Source organism: Rhinoraja longicauda, chromosome 19 (genome assembly GCF_053455715.1).
Source record: "Rhinoraja longicauda isolate Sanriku21f chromosome 19, sRhiLon1.1, whole genome shotgun sequence".
Taxonomy (NCBI): domain Eukaryota; kingdom Metazoa; phylum Chordata; class Chondrichthyes; order Rajiformes; family Arhynchobatidae; genus Rhinoraja; species Rhinoraja longicauda.
Genome location: NC_135971.1, coordinates 14,484,944 through 14,511,761, shown reverse-complemented (window position 1 = coordinate 14,511,761; position 26,818 = coordinate 14,484,944). Strand labels below are relative to the sequence as shown.

The following is a 26,818-nucleotide window of genomic DNA, read 5'->3' as shown; positions in this document are numbered from 1 at the left end:
GATGAGAGGGGATCTTATTGAAACATATAATATTATTAAGGGATTGGACACGCTAGAGGCAGGAAACATGTTCCCAATGTTGGGGGAGTCCAGAATCAGGGGCCACCGTTTAAGAATAAGGGGTGGGCCATTTAGAACGGAGGCAAGGAAAACTTTTTCAGTCAGAGAGTTGTAAATCTGTGGAATTCTCTGCCTCAGAAGGCAGTGGAGGCCAATTCTCTGGATGCTTTCAAGAGAGAGCTAGATAAGGGTCGTCACGTGATGACGTAGGTTCAGGTCATGGTCTTGCAGCTCCCTTGAAAAAATTTAGAAAACTGCTGATTAAGTAAATAAACTGTTTATAACTGTTTAAAAAACCACCCGGGATTGTTTAAAGCATGGCTTCTAAGCCTAAATCAAAGAAAATATCCGACTCGAAGAGACTGAGAGAGGGGAAGAAAGGCGGGCCTGCTGCAACGGAGAATCCTCGCGCTCAGGTTGAGCCTATGTCTGAGACGACATGCCTCGGCCCAAGCACTGAGGATCGACAAGTAGTGGCGGCGACATCCGGGAGGAAGAAGCGCATCCGGCGCGATCGCGGGGAGCTGCGCATGCGTGGAACGGTACAAACTGTTTCAAAAGAACTACAATCCCAGGATGCCTCTGCCACTACAGACAGTGAAATCGACCAAGACCCAGGCCCGCCTGAAAATATAGATGACCAAGAAGAGTCATCGGAAGAAGAATCTTACCTACCTGTTTGAGCCAAAGGTAAAATCGAAAGTAAAAAATATCGTGGAGATATAGAAGAGATCCTACAACAAATATATGACCAATTAAAATCATTGGAACTGACAGTTAACAATAATAACATTGCGATCAACAGGAGTTTAAAAAAAATGGAGGCATTTGAAAGTTAAAAGACTGGAAGAAACAACTGAAGACACTAACGATAGAGTGAACAAGATCGAAAATGATGTAACTGCCTGGACAATGGAAAGGAAACAGATATTTGCAAAATTGGACTTGCTGGTGAATAGCACTAGACGAAATAATATAAAGATTGTCGGTCTTGAAGAAAGTGCAGAGGGAGAGGAGCCAATAGAATTTTTTCAAAAATGGATCCCGGATATCTTGGGAATGGAAAAGAGTGACCAACCAATTGAAATTGAAAGGGTACATAGGGCCTTAAGACCAAGACCAAAACATGGTCAGTATCCGCGATCAATTCTAATAAAATGTTTAAGACATCAGGACAAAGAAAGAGTTTTGCAGGCGGCTGCACAAAGTGCCAAAACGAATTCTGGTCCATTGAGAAGTGGAGAGAATAAACTTTTTTTCTACCCTGATATAAGTTATGAACTTTTGAAGAGAAGGAAGGAATTTAAACCAGTGAAAAAAGTCTTGTGGGAAAAAGGGCTACAGATTTTATCTGCGATATCCTGCAACGTTGAAAATATTTTCAGAAACTGGAGGAAATAAATTCTTTACTGACTATCGGGAGGCAGAGGATTTTGCTTTAAAACTTCCAAAAGCTCTCCAGATACAAGATGAAAGAGAATAACATATAGACTTGAAACGGTGGAAAAATATATAAAATGAGTAGTGGAGAAAAGTTATTTTGGTTCGGGGGGGGCTGGAGAACCACTGATTGATGACTGCGGGATTCATGTGTGTATTCATGGCATTAGCCATGACCTGTAAAATGGAGGGAGGTAATGTTGTTTTCTTTTTCACAAACAGCATTAGTAGGGGGGTATTTTGTGTTCCTCTAATAATTTATTTTTCTTTTTTCTTTTTCTCTTTCTTTTAGCCTGGATGTTAGGGGGGGGGGGGGGGGAGTACAGCAACATGGTGAATTTTAAGGAAATTCCCCAAAGAACTACGAGAAATGAGGTGTTAAGCAACGTTGTAGATTGGAGTCATTTTGTTAAGAATAATAGCTAAATTATTGAATTTTTTGAGTTTTAATGTTAATGGGCTAAATGGGCCGGTGAAAAGAAAACGAATTTTAACACACATCAAAAAAATGAAGATATAGCTTTTTTGCAGGAAACACACTTAACAGAGATGGAACATCAGAAATTAAAAAGAGACTGGGTGGGAAAGGTTTCTGCAGCTTCATTTAACTCAAAAGCGAGGGGAGTCGCAATTTTGGTTAATAAAACGTTAGCAATTAAAATACAAAATACAATAATCGATCCTGCGGGAAGATATGTGATTATACATTGTCAACTTTTTTCGGAATTATGGACTTTGATGAATATTTATGCACCAAATGAAAATGATATAAAATTTATAAAAGAAACTTTTTTGAATTTGGCCGATGCTCATGATAAAATACTAATAGGTGGAGACTTTAATTTTTGTTTAGACACAGTTTTAGATAGATCAGCTAGGACAGATACAAAAACTAAAATAGCAAAATTAACTTTGTCATTGATGAAAGATTTAAATCTAACCGATATATGGAGAAGACTTAACCCAAGAGAAAGAGATTATTCTTTTTATTCAAATAGACATAAAGTTTACTCGAGGATTGATTTCTTTTTATTATCAACAAATATACAGGACAGAGTGAAAAATGTTGAATATAAAGCAAGAATATTGTTAGACCATTCCCCTTTAATAATTACAATGGTAATGATGGATAAGGAGGAAACGACTTATAGATGGAGATTTAATTCAACATTATTAAATCGAGAAGATTTCTGTGATTTCATGAGAAGACAAATTCAATTTTTTTTAGATACAAATTCCAACTCAGTTGATGATAAATTTGTTTTATGGGATGCAATGAAAGCATATTTGAGAGGACAGATAATAAGTTACACTTCTAAAATTAAGAAAGAATATATGGCTGAAGTAAAGCAATTGGAGAAAGAAATTACAAAATTAGAAAAAGAATCTCAAAGGTATGAAACAGAAGAGAAACGAAGACAACTTATTAATAAGAAGTTACAATATAATATGTTACAGACATACCGAACAGAAAAAGCAATTATGAGAACTAAACAGAGGTACTACGAGTTAGGAGAGAGATCACATAAGGTTCTTGCCTGGCAATTGAAAACTGAGCAATCTTCGAGAACGATTAATGCCATTAGAATAAATACAAATAAAATTACTTATAAACCTTTAGAAATTAATGAAACTTTAAAAAAAATTATTCTGAATTATATCAGTCGGAATCACAAAAAGATATTAACGAGATAGAAAGATTTCTATCACAAATAAACCTTCCAAAATTAAATTTAGAAGAACAGATGGGATTAGATATGCCTTTTTCATTAAAAGAGGTTAAAGAAGTTTTAGCATCATTACGGAGTAATAAATCTCCAGGAGAAGATGGGTTCCCACCAGAATTTTATTAAAAAATTTAAAGAATTATTAATTCCTCCTTTTATGGAGGTAATACATCAGGCGGAAAGAACGCATAATCTCCCAGAGTCTTTTACGACAGCGATCCTAACAGTAATACCAAAAAAAGATAGAGACCCTTTAAAACCAGCATCATGCAGACCTATATCTTTGTTGAATACAGATTATAAAATAATAGTATAATTTTTATCTAGTAGATTGTCTAAATATCTATCAAAATTAATACATATGGATCAAACTGGGTTTATTAAAAATAGACATTCTGCAGATAATGTAACTAGATCATTTAGTATAATGCATTTGGCACAAAAGAGGGATGAAATAAGTGTAGCAGTAGCTTTGAATGCAGAAAAAGCATTCGATAGGTTAGAATGGGATTTTTTATATAAAGTATTGGAAAAATACGGGTTAGGAACAACCTTTATAAATAGGATTAAAGCTCTAAATGCTAATCCAAAAGCCAAAGTAGTGACAAATGGCCAAACTTCAACACCCTTTCAATTAAAAATGTAAACTAGACAAGGATGTCCATTCATTATCACCTGCTTTATTTGTGCTGGCGATAGAACCATTAGCTGAACTAATCAGAACTGACTCAGATATTAAGGGTTTTAAAGTTAACCAGGAAGAATTTAAGATTAACTTATTTGCAGATGATGTTTTGATATATTTAACAAAGCCATTAGACCCGTTGCGTAAACTATCTTTTAGATTGGAAGAATATGGCAAAGTATCAGGTTATAAAATAAATTGGGATAAAAATGAAATTTTACCCCTTACCCCTTACTATACTCAATGTCGATTAGTAACCCAATTTAGATGGGCATTAATTGGTATAAAGTATTTAGGTATAAGAATTGATAATGATATGAGGAATTTATATAAATTAAATTATTTATTATTACTAAAAAAAATTCAAGAAGACCTTGATAAATGGATGACGTTACCAATAACATTAATAGGAAGAGTTAATGTTGTAAAAATGAATATATTTCAGAAACTACAATATTTATTTCAAACAATACCAATACAAGTACCGCAGAAGTTTTTTCAAGAGTTAAATAAATGTGTGCGGAAATTTCTTTGGAAAGGTAAGATGTCAAGAATATCGTTGGAAAAATTGACATGGAAATTTGATTCAGGAGGATTACAACTTCCAAATTTTAATAATTATTATAAAGCAAATCAACTTAGATTTATTGCATCTCTTTTTGAAGAAGAAAAACTGGCATGGACGAAAATAGAATTAGATAAAATAGGAGAAAATATACCAGAAGACTTTATATATAAATGGGAACCTAAATTGATACGGGGACTGAAAGAATCTCCATTATTAAAACACCTGATCGGATTATGGAATAAGGTAAACTTTGAGGATGAAACTAAGAAATCCTTATTAGCAAGGACCCCTCTGATTCAAAACAGACTGATACCTTTTACAATGGACAATCAGCTTTTATATAGATGGTATCAAAAAGGGATTAGATATATAGGAGATTGTTTTGAAAAAGGTATATTGATGTCATTTGAACAACTGAAAAATAAATACCAAATATCAAATAATACTCTTTTTTGTTACTTTCAATTAAGAGCTTATTTAAGAGATAAACTGGGTCAAACAATGTTACTTCCGAAACCTATGGAAATTGAAAACCTAATCCAAAAAGGACAAATTAAATTTTTTATCTTTATTATGTATAATTTAATCCAAAAAAAGACACTAAACAAGGAATCCATATATCAAGGCGAAGATGGGAGACAGATTTGAATATTAATATTGATGGAACAAATTGGTCAAAATTATGCCTTGACAGTATGAAAAATACAATAAATGTTCGATTTAGATTAGTACAATATAACTTTTTACACCAATTATATATGACACCACAAAAATTAAAGAGAATAAACCCAAGCTTATCTGACCAATGTTTTCGGTGCAATCAAGAAATTGGTACTTTTTTTCATTCTACTTGGTCCTGTTCAAAAATTCAACCTTTTTGGACAAATTTAAGAGTTTTTTTGGAACAGATTATTGGAATACTCCCACATAGCCCAAGACTTTTTTTATTGGGTGATGTTGAAGGGATAAAACCACAACTTAAAATGAATAAATATCAGAAAGAATTTATAAAAATTGCATTAGCAGTAGCCAAAAAATCTATCGCAGTTACTTGGAAATCAGATTCCTATTTAAACATGGACCGTTGGAATAATGAAATTTCTAATTGTATCCCACTTGAAAAAATTACTTATAACTTAAGGAACAAATATGATACGTTTTTAAATATTTGCCGCTCTTATTTACAAAAGATGGGTCTATACACAGAGAAGAGTTGCTGATATTCTCGTTGGTCCTTTTGGGTGAGAAGTACATATATATAAATAGTTTATTCTGATTGGAATTCCATGGAGCGTGTTCAGAACTTCCACCACCCAGGCAATCTTTCTGTTTTCTTTATCTTTCCTTCCTTTTTCTTATTAAGGATTAATACAGGGGGAGGGATGTGGGACGGGGGTTGGGACGGATGACTTGTTTAAAAAAGTTCTGTAAAAAAATTAAAAAAAATTAAATGTATATATATATTTAAAAAAAAGAGAGCTAGATAGAGCTCTTAATGATACAGGAGTCAGGGGTTATAGGGAGAAGGCAGGAACGGGGTACTGATTGTGAATGATCAGCCATAATCACATTGAACGGCAGTGCTGGCTCGAGGGGCCGAATGGCCTACTCCTGCACCTATTGTCCATTGAAATGTAAGGTATGTTTCACCATGCAGATGCTGCATGACCTGCTGAGTTTTGGGGGCAATTTATGCTTTTATTCCCCATTTTAAGCCATGCATGTGGTTTGGGCCGCAGGTATGGTAGCAGGTGACAAAAGTCACTTATTAAATCAGATTCCCGCTGTTTCTGCAATTGTCAAAGTTAATTCTCAAAGTTACAGCTGGTCTGTGGTCGCACCGCGTGGCGTTGCTGCCATCTAGTGGCGGGACCAAGAAGTGACGCAGTTAACGCGTTGAAATGAACGGATCGACAGCTCTGATTCCACTTGCTGTTTATTTCTCTCTTCCCACATTTACATTCCCCCTGGTTTTATTTCCGCGCTCACTGGGGTTTTTTTTACGACGCGGAGTTTGGGGATTAAATGGGAGCCGTTCAGCGCCGACCTGTTGTCCACCGGGTTTCTGCCCCACAGCCCCTGAGCCCCGCTCCTGACGCCGGTCCCGGGACCCGACCCTTTTACACACCCGGAGCGGAACCGGAGCAGATTCTCAGCCACTTTCCATCCCAATAAGGCCCGAAGAAAGGATAAAGTTTCCCCGTGAATTTATTCCCAGTGAAGGTGTGGAGATGGGACTTGGTGTCCGCGTCGTAAAATGAAACTGTCCCGGACTCGTAACTGAGATAAACTCCCACCCTCCCGGGGATGGGACGGGCGGGGAGACGGGATGGAGGGGAGGTGAGTGCATCAAACCCGTCATCCCCCCGCCTGATGCTCCAGACTCCAGTCTCCGGGGTCAGTGTGACCGGTCCCTTCCTCTCCACAGACTCTGCGGCGACTCCCAGACTCCACCACCGACTCCCCGCCACCTCCACCTCCCAGTAATGTCTCCCCGATGTGAATCCCTCCGATCCCAGCACACACGGACTGTCTGTAAACCTCTTCCCGGTGTCAGGGAGACTCCTCCGGGTCCCGGTCCATCTCACCCTCTTCCGATCCTCAGACACCTCGAGCTGCGGACCCGCTGTTTCCACATCCAGGGTGACGGAGACTGGGGGGAGAAGCAGAGAATCAGAGAGTCCCCGGGGGTCGGGGGGGAGACTCGGGCAGCGCGGCCCCGGGACCGGGGGAGAGGCCGCTCGGCATCAGGCACAGGCGGGCGGACAACTGAAACCCTGCCCGGGGTTTGACCCACAACCACATCGGGTGGACAACAGACATCTCTCCCGGAGATTTTATCCGGGGATGGAGAGGGGAATTTCGTGAGGTGGGGGAGGGTGGACGGGGAGGACGAGTGCGGAGAGTGAGGAGGATTGCGAGATTGCGGTGGGGATGGAGGAATGAAGTGGGTTATTCAGATATGAAGGCAGATCGGAGCAGGTGGATATTGAGGTTACCAGTAATTTGAGGATGTTAAAGAGGAGGTAGAGGTGAGTGGTGGGGTCGTCATGATCACAGTGAATGAGGACAGACACGAGGGGCCAGATGACCTGCCCCGTTTCTTTGAGTGGAGGGTGAGAGAGAGGGAGGGGTGGCTTGGACCATGGAAGGAAGCAGAAGTTGAATGAGGTTGGACAGAATGGGGGGAGACTTGTGGTTGTGGGGTCGTTGAAAGAGATTGGATTCACGGGCGGATTTGATGGGTGTGTACAACTAACACACTGATCTCATTGTGAACCAATATATGAACTTCACTGAGGGACTTGACAATGTTCCGCATGTAAGGCTGGTCCAGAAAGCGAGGGCAGGTGGGATCCAAGGCGAGCTGGTGAAATGGATCCACAATTGGCTGGGTGGTTGGAGGTAGAAGGTAGCGGTAGAAGGATGATTTTTCTGCTTGGAGGTCTGTGGCTGGTGGGGTGCAGCAGAGATCGGCGCTGCAACCTTTGCTGTTTATGTTATATGATCATGGCCTGGATGTGAATGTGGGAGGTGTGATTAGTATGTTTGTGGAGGATGCAAAAATTGTGGATAGTGGGAAAGTCTGCTGCAGGATGCAGGGTCATTTTCTAAACCTTATTCGCATGCAGAGAAATCAAATCACGAGAGTGCAGGTTTATTTTGAGAGGAAGGAATTTTAAAGTATATCTGAGATTTAGGTTTTACTAGATCAAGTGGACCCGTTGGGCCCAAACCTCTCCTGCGCTGCTGCAGCACCCACTCCTCCCCCCTCTCCCCCCCACTCCATCCCCCTCAACCCCCTTTATTTTCCCTCCTCCCCCTTTCGCCCCCCCATCCCTCCCTCCCTTGGAGATAGATTTAAACTTTAATATGTGGATAACTTTAAAAATGTAACACCGATTTCATTGAAACTTCTTCCATTAGCACCAAAGGGACGATGGTGAGTAAGGTGGGCCTAAAATTGTTGCGCTATCATGTAACTTTTTGGCTGTAGTTCAGGAACAAACAAATAAACGAGAGGTTTAGCACATAGATTTACACTGAGAGTGGGTGATATCTGGAACATGCTACAGAACAAGGGGTGGAGTGAGATATAATGACTATATTGGAGGTACTTAAATAGGTGAGGTGCAGAAGAATGCTGATGTAATATGGACAAATCGATTAGTATAGCTGGGAAAAGATGGTCATGGACACGATGCGCCGAAGGGCCAGACTCTGTAATGTACAACCATGGCTCTCAGCTCCAAGAGCACTAAATGACTGAGTCTCCACAGCCACCGGTGCAGGGTCGTTCCCAGTCTCTGCGTGCAGTAATGTGTCCTTATCTCTGTCCTACACGGTGCGGCCCACATTCTGAGAGAGTGCCCGCTCTCCAGACCCCTCTGACAGGGGAACCATCCTCCCTGCATCCAGCCCACTAAGCTCACTAGCTCACTAAGATCTCTGTGTTTCACTGAGATCTCCTCTAATACACCTGAACTCTCAAGTACACAGGCCTAGTCTGCTCAATCTCACCCCACACAGCAAAATCATTCTCCCAGGCACAAGTATTGTTAATCTTTGCTGCATTTCCTCTGTGTCAAGTCTTTCAATTTATCGGTACGCAGGAGCATAGGGACACAAGAAAACAGGAGCAGGATTAGGATCCGCTCCTCAGGCTTGCCCCTCCATTCAATGTGATCATGGCTGATCTAAGCTGGCACCAATTCCTCTTCTGTGTGAGTTCCCCATAATCTTAAATTTTCGATCTATCAAACATTTATTTGTAGCCAAGTTGCACATATCCAACAACTCAGCTTTTTACCACCACCCCGAGCACAACATGCCAGATATTCACTGCCCTCTGGGAGATGCAACTTCTACACACCGCATGGGAGGCCATTCTGGAAGGTTGGATCTCATGGAATCCGGGGTGAACTAGCCGATGGAATACAACATTACCTGAAGGTCACAGACAGAGGATGTTGGTAGAGGGTTGTTTTTCAGACTGGAGACAGAGTCCACTGTTGTTCCTTATTTATATACACGATTGGGTGTGTATGTAGGTTGCACGGTTAGTCAGTTTGCAGATGGAACTAAAATTGGTGACATTGTGGAGAGTGAAGAAGGTTACCTGAGAGTAAATGGGATCCCTGTGAACTGGGCCAATGGGCTCAGGAACGGCAGGTGGGATTTATTAGGAGAAGGGGAGATGCAACGTGACCTGGGTGTCATGGTGCACCAGTCATTGAAAGCAAGCGTGCAGGTGTAGCAGGCAGTGAAGAAAGCGAATGGTATGTTGGCATTCATAGCAAGAGGATTTGAGTTTAGGAGCAGGGAGGTTCTACTGCAGTTGTACAGGGCCTTGGTGAGACCGCACCTGGAGTATTGTGTGCAGATTTGGTCTCCTAATCTGAGGAAAGACGTTCTTGCCTTCGAGGGAGTACAGAGAAGGTTCACCAGATTGATCCCTGGGATGGCGGGACTTTCATATGAAGAAAGACTGGATAGACTGGGCTTGTACTCGCTGGAATTTAGAAGACTGAGGGGGGATCTTATAGAAACATATAAAATTCTTAAGGGGTTGGAGAGGCTAGATGCGGGAAGATTGATCCCGATGTTGGGGGAGTCCAGAACCAGGGGTCACAGCTTAAGGATAAGGGGGAAGTCTTTGAGGACCGAGATGAGAAAACATTTCTTCACACAGAGAGTGGTGAGTCTGGAATTCTCTGCCACAGAAGGTAGTTGAGGCCAGTTCATTGGCTGTATTTAAGAGGGAGTTAGATGTGGCCCTTTTTGCTAAAGGGATCAGGGGGTATGGAGAGAAGGCAGGTACAGGATACTGAGCTGGATGATCAGCCATGATCATATTGAATGGCGGTGTAGGCTCGAAGGGCCGAATGGCCTACTCCTGCACCTATTTTCTATGTTTCTATGTTTCTATGTCTATGTGAAGGTGAGGCGATGCACTTTGCTGAGACAAACCAAGGCAGGACATACACAGTAAACGGGGAGCTTTATAGAACGGAGAGATGTCGGGGTGCAGGTACACAGTGCCATGGAAGATGCAACGGTGACAGGCAGGGAGGTGAAGAATGTGTTTGTTGCTCATTCTTTCAAAAGTCAGGATATTAAAGACAGCGTTGAGACAATGAGGTTGTTGGCAAACTGGAGAGGGTGCAAGAAGATTTACGAGGACTATCGGGTCTGGAAGGTTTGTTTATCAGGAGAGTTTGCGCAGGTGGGGACATTTGTCTTTGGAGCCTATCAGGCTGACTTTATAGGCTATACGATCTATATAAGGTGCACAGATAAGGTGAATACCCACAGTATTTTTCCTATCTAATACTGGAGGACATCGGTTTCAGGTGAGAGGGGAAACACTAACTTGAAGAAACTTGAAGAGCAGCTTTTTCCAGCAGTTGGTCATTCCTGTATGGAGTGAGCTGCCAGAGGAAGTGTTCAAAACAGGTACAATTACGATATTTAAGAGATACTTCGGCAGGTAGGTGGATTGAAATGACTTGGAAGGATATGGGGCAGACGCAGGCAAGTGGGGCTAGCTTGATTGGGCAACTTGGTCGGCATGGGCGTGTGCAGTGAAAGGGCCTGTTTCTGTGCTGCATTGCTCTCTGACTGTGATGCTTCCCAGCTTAGATGAATCTGATTTCCCTTCAATCCATTCATTACACCAACCTTTGCATCCAAGTATGACGTAAAGATATCAAACAACAACAATGGAAAGGGATTAAGATTTACCTTGCTTGATGACGTCAGTTGTTTCTCTAAATACGGTGTTGAGCAAAAAAGGGTTATCGAATCTTTCCATCGGCAAGGCACCATCTGCAACCAACAGTGATTTGGCTTCATCATGAACCCTGCAAATATTTAATAACAGGTTATAAATTGAGCATCTGCATGTTTTTGAGCTGTTCTACAAGAACATTCAGTCCAGACCATGTCCTACCTCATCTTGCGGCCAGCTTCCTCCTGCAAGAAATAAAACACAAATCGCAATTAACTGAGATGGACTTTTCTCGTCAGGACAGTGGGAACTTCACATAGATTGCTACAAGCCTCTGATAATTCCCCTTTCCCAACTCTCATTGGTAAGATCACAGCAGCTCTTTCCCAAGGAGTTTGCAGGCAGTGCTGAGCTCCCATACATTATGAGGGAAGCCCTTTAGTTTTGGAACAACAACAGCACATTGCTGGGACACGGGGAACATTGGTCCAGTTCTGAATCTCTGGTAAATGTGGCGTTTATTTCACAAATGTCACCCACCATGCACTTTCACCTCGCCAAAACCCCTCACCTTCAAAAATGACACGTTGTCTTTTAGATCCAGCTGTTCCTGTAAGCTTTTGACTTCGTTCTCAATGGAATTTAAATTCTCTTGAATCACTTGGAGATGTTTCTCCATTGTATTCAGAATCTTCTTCTCTTCCTCCTGGATATCTGTCAGTACACGCTGCTCTTTCTCAGTGAGAATCTGGTGCAGTTCAACAAACTGGGATGTGATCTGTGACTGAAGGTTGTGTGACTGTTCCTGTGAAATGAAAGGTGAAGATCAATATGTCACTGTATTGTGTTTCCTCACGGTATGGAAAATATTATTGGGCCAATCAATATCTGGTCATAGGGCGCAGGAATAGACCATTCTGCCCACTATATCCATACTGGCCACTGTACAGATCCTCACCAATCCCATTTACTTCCATTGAATAGATAGCTGATTATCACGAGAATTCAATAGCTTGTACAAATGCTTCGGAAATGTCATTATCCCATCAATCCCATTCCCCTCATCCAATTCCCTGCCGCCCATTCCCTTTCACGTCCCCTTTAATTCCCATTGATTTGCCCACCACCTACTTTCACAGGGATGATTTACAATCGCCGATTGACTCTCCAACCGGCGTGTCGTTTGGATGTGGAAGGAATTATGGGAGATAATACGATATTATTTTATACATGATATTATTTTATACATTAGAAATTGTTATGGTATTATTTTATACATTGTTGTTTAAGGTTTGTAACTACTTAGGCATTAGGCCACTCTCTGTAACTAATTAAGGCGCTCTAGACATTCCTTGCCCTTGACACGTGTCTGTAACATAACACTCCTTTGCTTTAGCCTTTACCTTTGCTTTAGCCTAGATGATAAGGGTGGCAGAATGTGAAGAGATGCAGACATTCATCAATGAGTCGGATTTAATGGTGGCAAAAGAAGAGATAAGGAAAGACATAAGCCTTGGGGTGATGGATGGACGTGAGGGATGGACTAGCAGGAAATAAGGGAGGCGAAATATGAAGGGATGTGAGCATTGAGAGAAGGATATATTACGAAATGGGATTTAATGGTGGCGGGACAGACGGGTGACTACAAAGAAATGAAGGACTGAAGAAAGGAGTGTGGGTATGAGGTAATGTAAAGAAGATAAGGTTTAGAATAATCCTATAAAAATAGGCTGCCCGGTGTACTAAGTGGGCAGTCAGATGGTTGACATCCTGATTGTTCCAGCCGTTGTTTGCAAATAAAGGCTTTTAACTTCTTGAAGAATTCTCCGTGTCATCTGCTTCATTTTTGAACACCGGTAACCACGACAAAATTGGCGTAGTCGGCAGGATCGGATAGAGGCCCGTTCGATAAAGGACGACCAGCCAAGGGCGCTTCCTAGCCCCACGGGGGCTCCCCGGAACAACAGGACAAGGGTGGCCAGCCGCTAAAAGGTAGGCGGTTTTCCGCTTCATTTGGATTTTTAACCTGTTGAAACGGGGGGCCGCTGGTGACACAGAAGCGTCTAGGCGGTTAAAAGGGCCTCTCCGATCCAAAGAATCTGGCTAAAATATTCTAAAAAGAGATCCGGAGGATTGCTCAAGAAGGTTGCGCAGTGGGGTACGTAGAAAATAGATAAGTTAAGAAAGTGGATTTGTGACGTCAAAAAGACCTCGTGGAGAGCTACTGTTCCCCAGACCTGGAGTACCTACTGCTCAAATGTAGGCCATTCTATCTGCCGCGGGAGTTTACGGTGGTCATCATCATGGCCGTATACATTCCCCCACAGGCTAATGCTAACCTAGCACTAGCACAGCTGCACTCGGCCATCAGCAAGCAGCAGGATGCCCACCCCAACGATGCCTTCATTGTTGCAGGGGACTTCAATCAGGTCGACCTACGAGCCACGCTCCACAAATTCCATCAGCATGTGCAGTGCCCTACCAGGGGCTCAAACAAACTGGATAAGGTGTACACCAACGTAAAGGACGCCAACAGAGCTCTCCCCTGCCCACCCCTGGGACAATCCGATCACCTCTCACTGTTTCTACTGCCCGCATACAAACCCCTCATCCGCAAGACCAAACCCACAATAAAGACGGTCAAAATATGGCCCGAGGATGCCACCCTACAACTCCAGGACTGCTTTGATCGCACCGACTGGGACCTGTTTGCACAACAGGCCACCTACGGTTCAGAGGTAGACTTGGAGGAATACGAATCCACTGTGCTCTCCTACATCAACTGCTGTGTGGAGAATGTCACGGAGGACAAGGAGATAAAGATGTTCCCAAACCGGAAACCCTGGTTGAACAAGGAGGTACAGAACCTGCTGAGGGCACGCAACAATGCCTTTAAATCTGGTGACACTTCAGCACACAGTGTTGCCAGATCAAACCTGAACAAAGGTATTAAAAGGGCCAAAGACACCCACAGGCAACGGGTGGAAGACCACTTCAACACCACGGACACCAGAAGCATGTGGCAGGGTGTCAGGGACATCACTGGCTACAAGAGCCGCCCTGCCTGCCCCCACAGCGATATGGCACTGAACGTGGGTTGTTTTTAAATGTGCTATACAAATAAATTGACTTGACTTGACTTGACTTGACCAACGAGCTTAACACCTTCTTTGCCCGCTTTGAAACTGGCAAAACCACCTTGAGTGGAAGAACCCCAGCCGAGGCGGAGGGACTGATCTTGCAACTGAGCACACAGGAGGTACAACGCGCTCTACAAAGGGTCAACCCACGCAAGGCTGCAGGACCGGATGGAGTTCAAGGAAGGGTACTGAAGGACTGTGCTGAACAGCTGGCTGAGGTATTCACCAGGATCTTTAACCTGTCATTATCTCTGGCTACGGTCCCCAAGTGCCTGAAGTCGGCTATCATAGTTCTGATGCCGAAAAAAGCCAAGATCTCCAACCTGAACGACTACCGCCCGGTTGCCCTAACGCTGATAGTCATGAAGTGCTTTGAAAGGCTGGTCCTCTCACACATCAAATCCAGCATCCCTGACTCACTGGACCCACATCAATTTGCATACAGGGCAAATAGATCCACCGAGGACGCCATCTCTCTGGCTCTTCACACTGTCCTGACTCACCTAGAGAGACAGGGCACGTACGTGAGGATGCTATTCATTGACTATAGCTCTGCCTTCAATACGGTCATCCCCACCAAGCTCATCACCAAACTCCACCAGCTAGGCCTCAGCTCGTCATTATGTGACTGGATCCTGGACTTCCTGCTGGAACGACCGCGGGCAGTGAGAATGGGCCCGCACCTGTCCTCCACTATCACCCTGAGTACCGGCACACCACAGGGCTATGTTCTGAGCCCCATGCTCTACTCCCTCTTCACACATGACTGTGTTCCTGCATTCAACACCAACACCATTGTCAAGTTTGCAGACGACACAACGGTGATCGGGCTTATCACCAACGGGGATGAAACAAACTATAGAGCGGAGGTGCAGAACCTGGCGGACTGGTGCTCGGATAACAACCTGTCCCTAAATACCACCAAGACCAAGGAGCTGATCATCAACTTCCGTAGGTCACATAACGGGGAATATGCCCCGATCTCTATCAACGGGGACAGTGTGGAGAGAGTGTCCAGCTTCAAGTTTCTGGGCACTCACATTTCGGAGGACTGCTGCGCTGGTCAAGAAGGCACAGCAGAGACTGTTCTACCTAAGAACACTGAAAAAGTCTGGTCTACCCCAACAGCTGCTGACGACCTTCTACCGTTGCACCATAGAGAGCATCCTAACGCATGGCATCCCTGTGTGGTACCTCAGCTGCACGGAGGCAGAAAGGAAAGCTCTACAGCGGGTAGTCCATAGAGCTCAGAGGGCCATCGGAACACAGCTACCAGACTTGGAGGGCATCTACAACACACGATGCCTCAGAAAAGCCACCAGCATCCACAAAGACTCTTCACATCCCTGCAACAGTCTGTTCGAACTCCTTCCATCGGGCAGACGATACAAGGCCTTCTACGCCCGCACCTCCAGACTCAGGAACAGCTTCATCCCCAGGGCCATAGCTGCTATGAACCGGTCCTGCTGAGCCAGATGGTCACAATGCATAGATCAACTTGCACTTTACCCTGTCTAAAACTGTTACAATTGTTTCGTTGGGTTGCTGTTGTCTAAATTACTTAAATTATTGCATCGTATGGGAGGCGCATTCCCAATCTCGTTGTACCCCTGGGTACAATGACAATAAAGATATATTGTATTGTATTGTATTGTGGATACCGCCCTAAGAGGATAGGGGACTGAATAGACGGGGCGTCCTGTGGATACCGCTCTAGTTAACCGGGGGTCACTCTGGTCAGCTAGGGGTCTGTACGGGCAGGATAAAGCATCCTGTGGATACTGCTCTAGTTAACCGGGGATTACTCTGGTTAGCTAGGGGTCTGTACGGGCAGGATCAGAGGATCTGTGGATACCGCCCTAAGTGAGGAGGGGTTTGTACGGGCAGATCAAGAATTGGAATAATTGGATAACATAACAAAATTAAAATTGCAAAATATTAAAGCAATATAGTAGAACTGTAGAAAATAGAAATAGCGTAGTAGGTAGCATAGTGACTATAGCGACGGAACGGAGTGAGAACAAGGACTGCATTTAAACTGACTGACCAAGTGCGCTAAAATAAGACGAGTACAATGAATAAAATAACTGCAGTTGAAATACTAAGTAAGAAATTCCCCGTATCCAAAGAGGATATTAAAAAACATTCTGAAAAATGGGAAAAAAGGACGGGAAAATTAGTCATGAAATGGCCCAAGGAAGGCACGTTTGATATAAACATGTGTGATGAAATGGAAGTGTTAATCAAGAACTATAAACCTAAGGATAAATCAGAAACCCGAGTAATGAAAAAGGAAAAAGAACTAGACGTGCTTAAATTGTTTAGAATAGAAGAAGAAAGGCTGAGGAAAGCATACCAGGAAAAGAATACCACCCCAAACACAGGTGAAAAACCCGAAAAACAGCATGAAAGTCAGGAGCTTCAGGAGAAAAAATCAACTCTGTACCCCAGCCTAAGGGACCCTGGGTATCCCCCTCCCTATTCCGGCCTGGAAGGAGTAAAGCAGTGCCCTTTGATGAAAGGGGTAGTGGAGATAGAGGGAGAAGTCGAAGTTTGGAGGAATGGGCAAGACATAAAGGAATATAGACAGAGAAGGGGGCAGCGAGAAAAGGAAAGGATAAGGCAAGAAGAACGGGAACTAGAAGGAGACATCAGAAGGCTGCAGGACCTCAGGGACAGAAAGATTTATGAGACCCATCAGGCAGCAGATGAGGGGTGTGAGGGAGACAACAACGCAGAATCACAAGCAAGTAACCAGCAGGCATTAGAGAGAAGGCAAAACTGTGAGAATGAAGCAGAATTAGAAAGTGATGGGGAAAGAACAAGGGAGCGTAGAAGGGAAATAGAGGCATCCATGAAGCGCTTAGAGATAGAGATAAGGGAGTTGGAAAAAACTGTAGAGGGAGAAAGAAAGGAAAGCCAGGTGTACACCCAGGAAGGAATGAGGTGGGAAAGCATACAGGTAGAACCACAACAGGGGATGGCAAGCGAGAGACAGGAGCTGAGGGGTGGAATGATGCTGTTACTTTTGAAAAAGGCAGGACAAACCCAGTATATCCCTTGGGCGACCCGAGACCTAGAAGGGCTGAAATAATGCCCTGCCCAACATATATGACGGGGCAGGAAAATGGATAAGAGCCTTTGAGGAGGAAACTACAGGACGGTTATTGGCTATGGGAGATTTGAAGGCACTACTGGTGAAGGCAATGGGAACCACGAAATTAGCAGAGCTGTTTGAAATGGCTGGGATAAAAAACGCAAATAACCCGATGATTGATGGCACGCCATTTGATCAAGTCAGGCAGAGGGTATGGCAGGCCCTCAGAGACTGTTACCCGCTCACGGTGGACCTAAAGATATTGAAAAGAGACCCGCTGGGGGACATGGAGAACCCAGCGGCTTATCTGGAGGATCAACTGAAAAAGTGGAGACTCGAAACCGAACAAAACATAGACGGTAACGAGTTGATGACCGTTTTGTTTCGGACGGCTATAGTGGACGCCATGTCCCCTCAAGTTAAGTCCAGACTGGAGGAAGTGGTGGAATTGTCAACCATATCCCACTCCCAGTTCAGGGACCACCTGGTTCATGCAGACGACAAAAATCGTAAAGAGAGACAAAAAATGGAGAACCAACAAGAAGAGGTGCAGAGAAAGTTGATGCAAATGCAACTAGAAGAACTAAAAAATAAAGAACGTGAAAAAGGAAAGAAAATGCTGGCAGTAACAGCAGACCTGGCTGAAACAGCAGAAGTGAACGATACACCAATGCACAGTGAGTCCTATGGTAGAGCCAGGCTGGGGCTGGATAATCCTATGCCAATAATAAATGTCTTTGGGGGAGCTTCTCCTCAAATGTCCTATCAGGGGCAAATCAGATCAGGGAATCAGCCCCGACAGGATTGGGCTCCTCAAGGGGGAGCACAAGGAAGAGGAAGAGGAAGGCCAGTAGGTAGACAGGTAGTTGATAGAATATGTTGGGGATGCAATCAGGTAGGGCACCTGAGAAGGAACTGCCCACACCGTCCGTGGCCCGGCCCGTACCAACAGGGACCCACAGGGGATGAGCAGGGTTTTAACCCAGGGCAAGCCCCAGCGTGCTCGGCCGGAGGCCCGACTGGACTCGTGAACCCCTATGCTAGATACTAGGGGTGCCCAGAGAACCCGGATGGGAAGAGACTTTACCCAATGATAACGCGACAGGCAGAAGAAGAACCCATGGTTCAGGTAATTTTGGGAGGGCGGCTAACACCTATGATGATAGACACCGGAGCTACATACACTTGTGTACAGCCGCAGTATGCTTCCCACCTTCCCATGTCAGGGAAATTTGTTAAAACTGTAGGGTTCTCGGGAAAAACACAGTTAACACGATGCACAACCCCTGTAAGTTTAAAAATGAGTAATAGAGAAATAGTATTGCCGGTATTGGTGTCCAAAGGAACCCCCATTAATCTGCTAGGTAGGGATGCCTTGTTGAAACTAGAATTAAAGTTAGAATGTACCAAAGATGGTCTGAACGTGGAGAAATTGAATACCCAGCTGTTTATGGGGGAAGCTAGGAAAGCTAATGTATTTTGGGTAGGAAATATAGAAGATCAAATTTGCAATACGTGGAACAGATGGAAAGAGGGAGTAATGACCCTATTACCTGAAGCAACCCCGCCCAAGACTGAGCTACATTGTACGGTACGTTTTGACGAGACCCAGGACATAGAGCAGGAGAGGTTGTGGCGCCTGGGAGCATGCGGCCAGCAGCACCTAAGGGCAGAAGCCATAACAATTGGAAAACAAGGGGCAGCCTTGCAAATTAAATGGAACACCTTTTTTGACAAGTGGTATAGGGTGCCAGGAGCTGCACCTCATGTGACATTACTAGTAAATAAGGGATATCTGTCCAGGGACTTGGGGCTCATGATGAAGCAAGTAAACACTATTGTTAACTGGAAAAAAATTACACTGAAGGTATGGAAATTTGAGGATGATAATTATGTCAAGATAGTGGTGAGCATAGATATGGTGGGAACGACAAAAGAGGTTTAAATTAGTCCCCAGCAACATCTCTTTTCATTACAGAAGGGAGAAGGTCAGACAAAGGAAAACATGTTAAACAGGCTTCTACAGGCCTGTGGTCACAACATGATACAGATGTTGGAAAAGTGAAATCCGCAAACCCGGTAGAAATAGAACTAAAGCAGGGGGCAATTTTGGCAAGGAAACCACAATACCCCTTAAAGCCCGAAGCAGAGGAAGGCATAGCAATAACTATACAGGGTTTGTTAGAGGCGGGAGTACTCGTCAAGACAAAAAGTCCCTGTAACACTCCGCTGTTGCCAGTTTTAAAAGCAGACAAGACAAGGTGGAGATTAGTACATGATCTACGAGCAGTCAATGAGGTAGTGAGGGATTGGCCAGCAGTGGTTCCAAACCCACACACACTGCTGACTAACATTCCACTGGAGGCAGCGTACTTTTCAGTGATTGATCTCTGCTCAGCATTCTTTAGCGTGCCGTTATCGGAAAGATGCCAGTTTTTGTTTGCGTTTACTTACAGGGGCCTTCAATATACTTATACTAGGATGCCACAGGGATTTAAACACTCGCCTCATGTTTTCAATCAGGTACTGAAGGCAGATTTGGAAGGTATATCCCTACATAGTACGTTAATACAATATGTGGATGATTTGTTGGTCTGCTCTGAAAGTGAGGAGCAATGTGAGCAAGACACCCTGACTCTTTTAGAAAGGCTGGCATACGGAGGCCATAAAGTGTCCAGGAAGAAGTTGCAGTTTTGTAAGCAACAGGTGGAATATTTAGGACGATTGATCTCCAAGGGAGTAAAGGCTATAGCACCAGATCAAATTGAGGCAATAATTAAAGCTCCCAAGCCTCGGACAGTAAAGCAAACGATGACATTTTTGGGAATGTCTGGATATAGCTCAGACTGACTTGGAGAATATGCTGAAATTGTGATGCCATTGAGAAAAATACTGAAGGAAGCAGGACACACAAATTTGAGAAATGTTTTACAATAGAATGAGGAGGCGGAGACAGCTTTTAACACCATTAAGCGAGAGTTACAGACAGCCCCAGCCCTGGCCCTGCCAAATTATGAGAGAATGGTTCACTTGTACGTTTCCAACAGGCAGGAGGGCTACGCTGCAGCAGTACTGACGCAGGAAACAGGCATAGGTAAAGCTAAGCAGCCTGTAGCATACTACAGTACAAAATTGGATGAGGTGGCGCAGGGTTACCCACCCTGCTATCAGGGACTGGCTGCGTTGCACTATGCGTACAACAAAGCCTCATCTATAACCATGGGCTATCCTGTAACTATATATACACACACCATAAAGTATTAGAGCTGTTGGAGAAGGGGAAGTTTGTATTAACACCGGCCAGAATAATAGCATTTCAAATGCTGTTGACATTCCCAGACATTACATTACAAAGATGCACCACAAGTAACATAGCTGATTATGTTCCGCTTGACTATGAGGGGGAGGCCCATGATTGCGTTGGGGAAACAATGGTTTTTTCTAAATTAAGGATGGACTTACAATCGCAACCATTGAATGATGAGGACAAGAAAGTTTTGTTTGTGGATGGTTCATGCTATAAGGATTATGATGGCAATCATGCAGAATTTGCAGTAGTGCAGCAGGACCAATCAGGTTTTCAAACAATCAGATTAGAAGCTTGCCCACAACGTTGTTCAGCCCAGTTAGCAGAGATTAAGGCCTTAACAACAGCGTGTGAAATGATGAAGGGTGAGAAAGCTGACATTTACACAGATTCAGCATATGCACATGGGGTCTGCCACCTGTTTGGGACAGTATGGAAGCAGCGAGGCTTCAAGAAAAGCAATGGGGACCCCTTACAGCATTTTCAGTAAATTTCAGACTTAATAAGGGAACTGACTAAACCTAAGGCACTAGCTATCGTTAAATGCCAGGCACATAAAAAGGGAAACGACATGATCACAAAGGGCAATCATGCCACAGACGAAGCAGCCAGAAAAGCGTCTGGATGCCAATCAACCAATATTGCCCCGCAGGTAAATTTGGACCTGCAACCCACACAGGAGGATATAGTTGCGATGCAAGGTAGGGCTACTTTAGCTGAAAAAACAACGTGGAGACAGAGGGGAGCTAAACAGAATGCAGAGGGCCTGTGGACTACGGACGAAGGTTTGCTGGTAGCACCTACACCTCTGCTGACCATTCTCATCTCAGAAGCGCATGGGCTAGACCACTGTGCAAGGGGGGAAGTGTTAAGGAAGATAAAGAGAGATGGGTTTTGGTCACCCTACCTACAGGCTTCAGTAGATCACATTCTGTCACAATGTGAGATATGTGCTCAAAACAATGTTAGAAAGGGAATAACAACACCTATACGATATATACCTGTGCCCGAAGGACCATTTAGGCACCTGGTTATTGACTATGTGGACATGCTGAAAAAAGTAAGAGGGAAAAGGTATATGCTGGTAGTAATTGATAGATTTAGCAGATGGGTGGAGGCAGTACCATCTAAGGATTTAGGTGCAGGAACTGTAGTCAAGTTTCTGACTAACGAGGTCATCCCTCGATTCGGCATACCAACCGAAATCAGTTCCGACAATGGAGCGGCTTTTATTCAAAAAACAGTAAAGTTGGTACTGCAAGCCCTGAGAGTGAAACAAAGATTTGGGTGTGTGTACCACCCTCAATCTCAGGGCATGGTAGAAAGGGTTAATGGAAAATTGAAGGCCAAGCTGAATAAGATTTGTGCAACCACAAAGTTAAATTGGATTGATGCCCTGCCATTGGCATTAATGAGCTGTCACATGCAAACTAATCGAATAACTCATTTAACACCACATGAGATGCTCACTGGCACACCCATGCCGATGTCCAAATGGAGAGGTCCTTACAAGGGACCAAGTTTGGAACAATTAGAGGTAGAACTTAAACAATACATGCAACAATTAACTATGATACACAAGTCTATTTACACACAGGAAAAGCAAAAGGAGCCAGAGGCGGACCAGGGAGAAGGACCTATTAAACCCGGAGATCAGGTCTATGTGCGAGCCTTTCGACGAAGGTGGAATGAGCCGAGAAGGGAAGGACCGTTCACAGTAACTAAGGCCTCACCGACTGCTGTTCAGGTAGAGGGCCGGTCCACGTGGTACCATCTCAATCATTGTACAAGGACTGTCCCACAGGCACAACCTGTGAATGACCTCGAGGTAAACGGGCAAGAGAACGAAAATACAGGAGAAGAGTGAAAGCTACTGCGAATCAGCTGCCGTTGCTCCAGGAGACGGGCAAATTTCACCTCCAAGAGAAACAGATCCCTCCGATAGAATACTATACTGTTGAGCAATTTACTCTGGAAGATTACTAAGAACGTAGTTGTAAGGGAAGCTGGGTCTTTTTTCCTACCCTAGACATATGGGGGTAGGTTTTTGGCCGAGTGACCCAGGATGTTAGCATGTTGGAAGGAGAACACTGACAAACTGCACATTCTTTATACAATCCTAAGTTGGGGGGCTAATGGTTGAGAGTGGATTTATGATTTGAGTTAACAACATGTGCGTTTTTTGGTTTTCTTTTTCTGTGAGACCGTGTAGGTCTCAAAGGGGGGAATATGGGAGATAATACGATATTATTTTATACATGATATTATTTTATACATTAGACATTGTTACAGTATTATTTTATACATTGTTGTTTAAGGTTTGTAACTACTTAGGCATTAGGCGCCACTCTGTAACTAATTAAGGCGCTCTAGACATTCCTTACCCTTGACACGTGTCTGTAACATAACACTCCTTTTCTTTAGCCTTTACCTTTGCTTTAGCCTAGACGATAAGGGTGGCAGAATGTGAAGAGATGCAGACATTCATCAATGAGTAGGATTTAATGGTGGCAAGAGAAGAGATAAGGAAAGACATAGGCCTTGGGGTGATGGATGGACGTGAGGGATGGACTAGCAGGAAATAAGGGAGGCGAAGTATGAAGGGATGTGAGCATTGAGATAAGGATATATTACTAAATGGGATTTAATGGTGGCGGGACAGACAGGTGGCTACAAAGAAATGAAGGACTGAAGAAAGGAGTGTGGGTATGAGGTAATGTAAAGAAGATAAGGTTTAGAATAATCCTATAAAAATAGGCTGCCCGGTGTACTAAGTGGGCAGTCAGATGTTTGACATCCTGATTGTTCCAGCTTTTGTTTGCAAATAAAGGCCTTTAACTACTTGAAGAATTCTCTGTGTCATCTGCTTCATTTTTGAACACCATGACAGAATCCGACGCGGTCACAGGGAGAAGGCGTGAACCACACGGGCAGCGCCTGAGGTCAGGATCGAACCCGCTCACCAGAACTAGGAGACAGCAGCACTACTTGTGTCACTGCGCTGCCCTGTTATTACACGCGTCACAGGGATCAAACCTGCACAAGATCAGGAAATCGAAACTTAAAAACCTCACCAGAACTCCAGAAATCTTTTCTTTCTGTTGCTGCTCCATTTGCTGGATCCCTGATTTCTTTTTTGTGAGAGATTTGATAGAAGATTTCACCTGATCCTGGAATTGTGTTTGGGAATCAGAAAATTAAATTATTGAACAATAAAGAAGGAATTAAAATGATGTGATTAAATCGGTTTGCTTTTACCTTGTAGTTTTCAACAGCTTCTTTAACCGGCATGAAGCGGTGATCTCTGTGTTCCCGCGAATCTCGACAAATCACACAGATCAGCTTCTTGTCAGTTTCACAAAACAGCTTCAGTTCTTCCTGATGTTCCTCGCAGTGAAGTTTACTTTCCTTCTCTGTCCGATTCAGGCTCAGTGTTCGAGCTTTCTCAGCCAGTCTCGCCAAGGCCCGACTCACCCTGAGGGTGCGGTCTGTAAACTCCTCTCTACATTCCGGGCAGGAGTTTCTCTCCTCCCTGTCCCAACTCTGTGTGATACAGGAGCGGCAGAAGTTGTGCCCACACTCCAGTGACACCGGATCGGTGAAGAAATCCAGGCAGATGGGACAAACTACCTCCTCGGACCAACTCTCGACCTGTTCTTTCGAAGCCATTTTTTAACTCTGCCATTTCCTGGTTCAAAACGCATGTCCACTGCGCACGCCGCCGTCTAGAGGAATTAATGTAAATCTGACGCAAATGTTCAACGTGAAGATGCAGAAACAAGGAACTGCAGATGCAGGTTTACAAAAAAAAGTACAAAGTGCTGGAGCAAGTCTGTGGGTCAAGCAGCACATCTGGAGAACATGGACAGCTGATGTTTCGGGTCGGGACCCTTCTTCAGACTGATTGTAGGGGGTGGGAGATAGAATAACGACGGGAGGAAGGGGGCAGGACAAAGCCTGGCTGGCAATAGGTTGACACAGTTGAGGGGGGAGAGGGAGGACACAGGTTTGTGGTGAGAGGTGCAAGATCTAATCGGGAACCTGAGGAACAACATTTTCACACAGAAGGTCGTGGGTGTCTGGAACAAGCTGCCAGAGGGGTACGTGAGGCTGGACAACAACGTGGAGTGGAGTTGAAGCCCCGTTTCCTGAATAAAGAGGATACCTCCGAATCATCCCTCCTCCTCTTGCTCCACCTCCCCCTCACCCCTCCTCTCCCTCTCCTCCTCTCCCAAATCCTCCTCCTCGCCCACTCCCTCTCGTCCTCCCCCTCTCCTCCTCTCTCTTTCACCCTCCTCCTCACCCCCCCTCTTCCTCTCCTTCACCTCTCCACCTCCTCTTCCTCTCCACCTCTCCCTCCTTCCCCTCACCCCTCCTCTCCTCCTCACCCCTCCATTTCTCTCTCCTCCTCACCCCTCCATTTCTCTCTCCTCCTCTCCCTCACCCCTCCATTTCTCTCTCCTCCTCCACTCCGGGCCGCCGCCGCTCCTTGTGGAGCCGCTGCCGGCGGGGTCGGGGCCGGGGCCGCCGCTGCAGGCCCGGCGGAGAGGGAGGGGGATGAGGGGGAGAGGGTGGAGAAGGGGGATGAGGAGCCGCGGCAACAGCGGGTCTCGGGTTGCCGCCGCCATCAGCGCCATGGGGTCTTGCTTCCATAATACCGGTTGCCATCAAAGCTGAAGTGAACAGTAATCAGTCGGTATGTGTAGGAAGGAACTGCAGGTGCTGGTTTAAACCGAAGACAGACCCAAACTGCTGGAGTAACTGAGCGGGACAAACAGCATCTCTGGAGAGAAGGAATGGGTGACGTTTCGTGCCAAGACCCATCTTCAAACGGTCAGAATCGACCCGTGCGTTGGAAGGAACTGCAGATGATGGTTTAAACCGAAGATTGAGTCTGAAGAAGGGTCTCGGCCCGAAACGTCACCAATTCCTTCTCTCCAGAGATGCTGCCTGTCCCGCTGAGTTACTCCAGCTTTTGTGTCTATCTTCAGCAATCAGTCGGTGACAAGCTTTGAGTTTAAAGTCTGAAGATGTTAGAGGGGATGATTGAGGTGTAAGTGAGGAGAGAATCAGGCTGGCACATGGCATCACAGATCCTCATTACACAATAATCAGAAAAAAAGATAAGGTTTGAACAAGAGTTAGTTTAAAAGCATTAAATTCTCCAAGTAAGCTTTAGTAAGTTTTAGATATAGGTTTCAAAGGTCTTTTATTGTCACGTGTACCAATTAAGGTACAGTGATATGCGAATTACCATAAAGCCAGACGAAAATAAAAGTAACAAAACACAGAATTACACAAAAGTATTTCTGTTGCTTTGACGGACGCGGTTAACGCGTTGAAATGAACGGATCGACAGCTCTGATTTCACTTGCTGTTTATTTCTCTCTTCCCATATTTACATTCCCCCTGGATTTATTTCCGCGCTCACCCGCGTTCTGTAGCTTTGCCATTTTGTACGTAATTATATTTTCAATAAACACATCCACAAGTTCCACGGCATGATTTGGCACAGAATACAGAAAGAACATTACAGTAGTCTTGTCGTGGTTCAATCTGAGCCACAGACCACTTTTCCAATGCACATTATAAGCAGATGCCACTGTGCTAAATGTCGCAACACTCCCTGCACACTGGGCAATTAACCAACAACACCGCATGTCTTTTGGAGGTGGGAGAAACCCGGAGCAATAGACAATAGAAAATAGGTGCAGGGGAAGGCCATTCGAGCCAGCACCGCCATTCAATGTGATCATGGCTGATCATTCTCAATCAATACCCCGTTCCTGCCTTCTCCCCATACACCCTGACTCCGCTATCCTTAAGAGCTCTATCTAGCTCTCTCTTCAATGCATTCAGAGAATTAGCCTCCAATGCCTTCTGAGGCAGAGAATTCCACAGATTCACAACTCTCTGACTGTTTTTCCTCATCTCAGTTCTAAATGGCCTACCCCTTATTCTTAAACTGTGGCTCCTTGTTCTGGACTTCCCCCAACATTGGGAACATGTTTCCTGCCTCTAACGTGTCCAACCCCTTAACAATCTTATACGTTTCGATAAGATC

The 26,818-nt window shown here is 44.4% G+C and overlaps 1 protein-coding gene across 1 annotated transcript; it reads right to left on the bottom strand.

Annotated features, from left to right (window-relative positions):
• Positions 1-11,213: 11,213 nt before the first annotated feature.
• Positions 11,214-26,285, bottom strand: LOC144602854 (zinc-binding protein A33-like). Its single transcript, XM_078415976.1, has 6 exons — positions 26,186-26,285; positions 24,013-24,167; positions 23,829-23,924; positions 11,782-12,015; positions 11,433-11,455; positions 11,214-11,343 (listed from the first exon to the last, which is right to left on the bottom strand). Exons 1-6 carry the CDS (start codon positions 26,283-26,285, stop codon positions 11,214-11,216), a joined length of 738 nt encoding a protein of 245 aa, XP_078272102.1.
• Between the last annotated feature and the right edge of the window lie 533 nt (positions 26,286-26,818).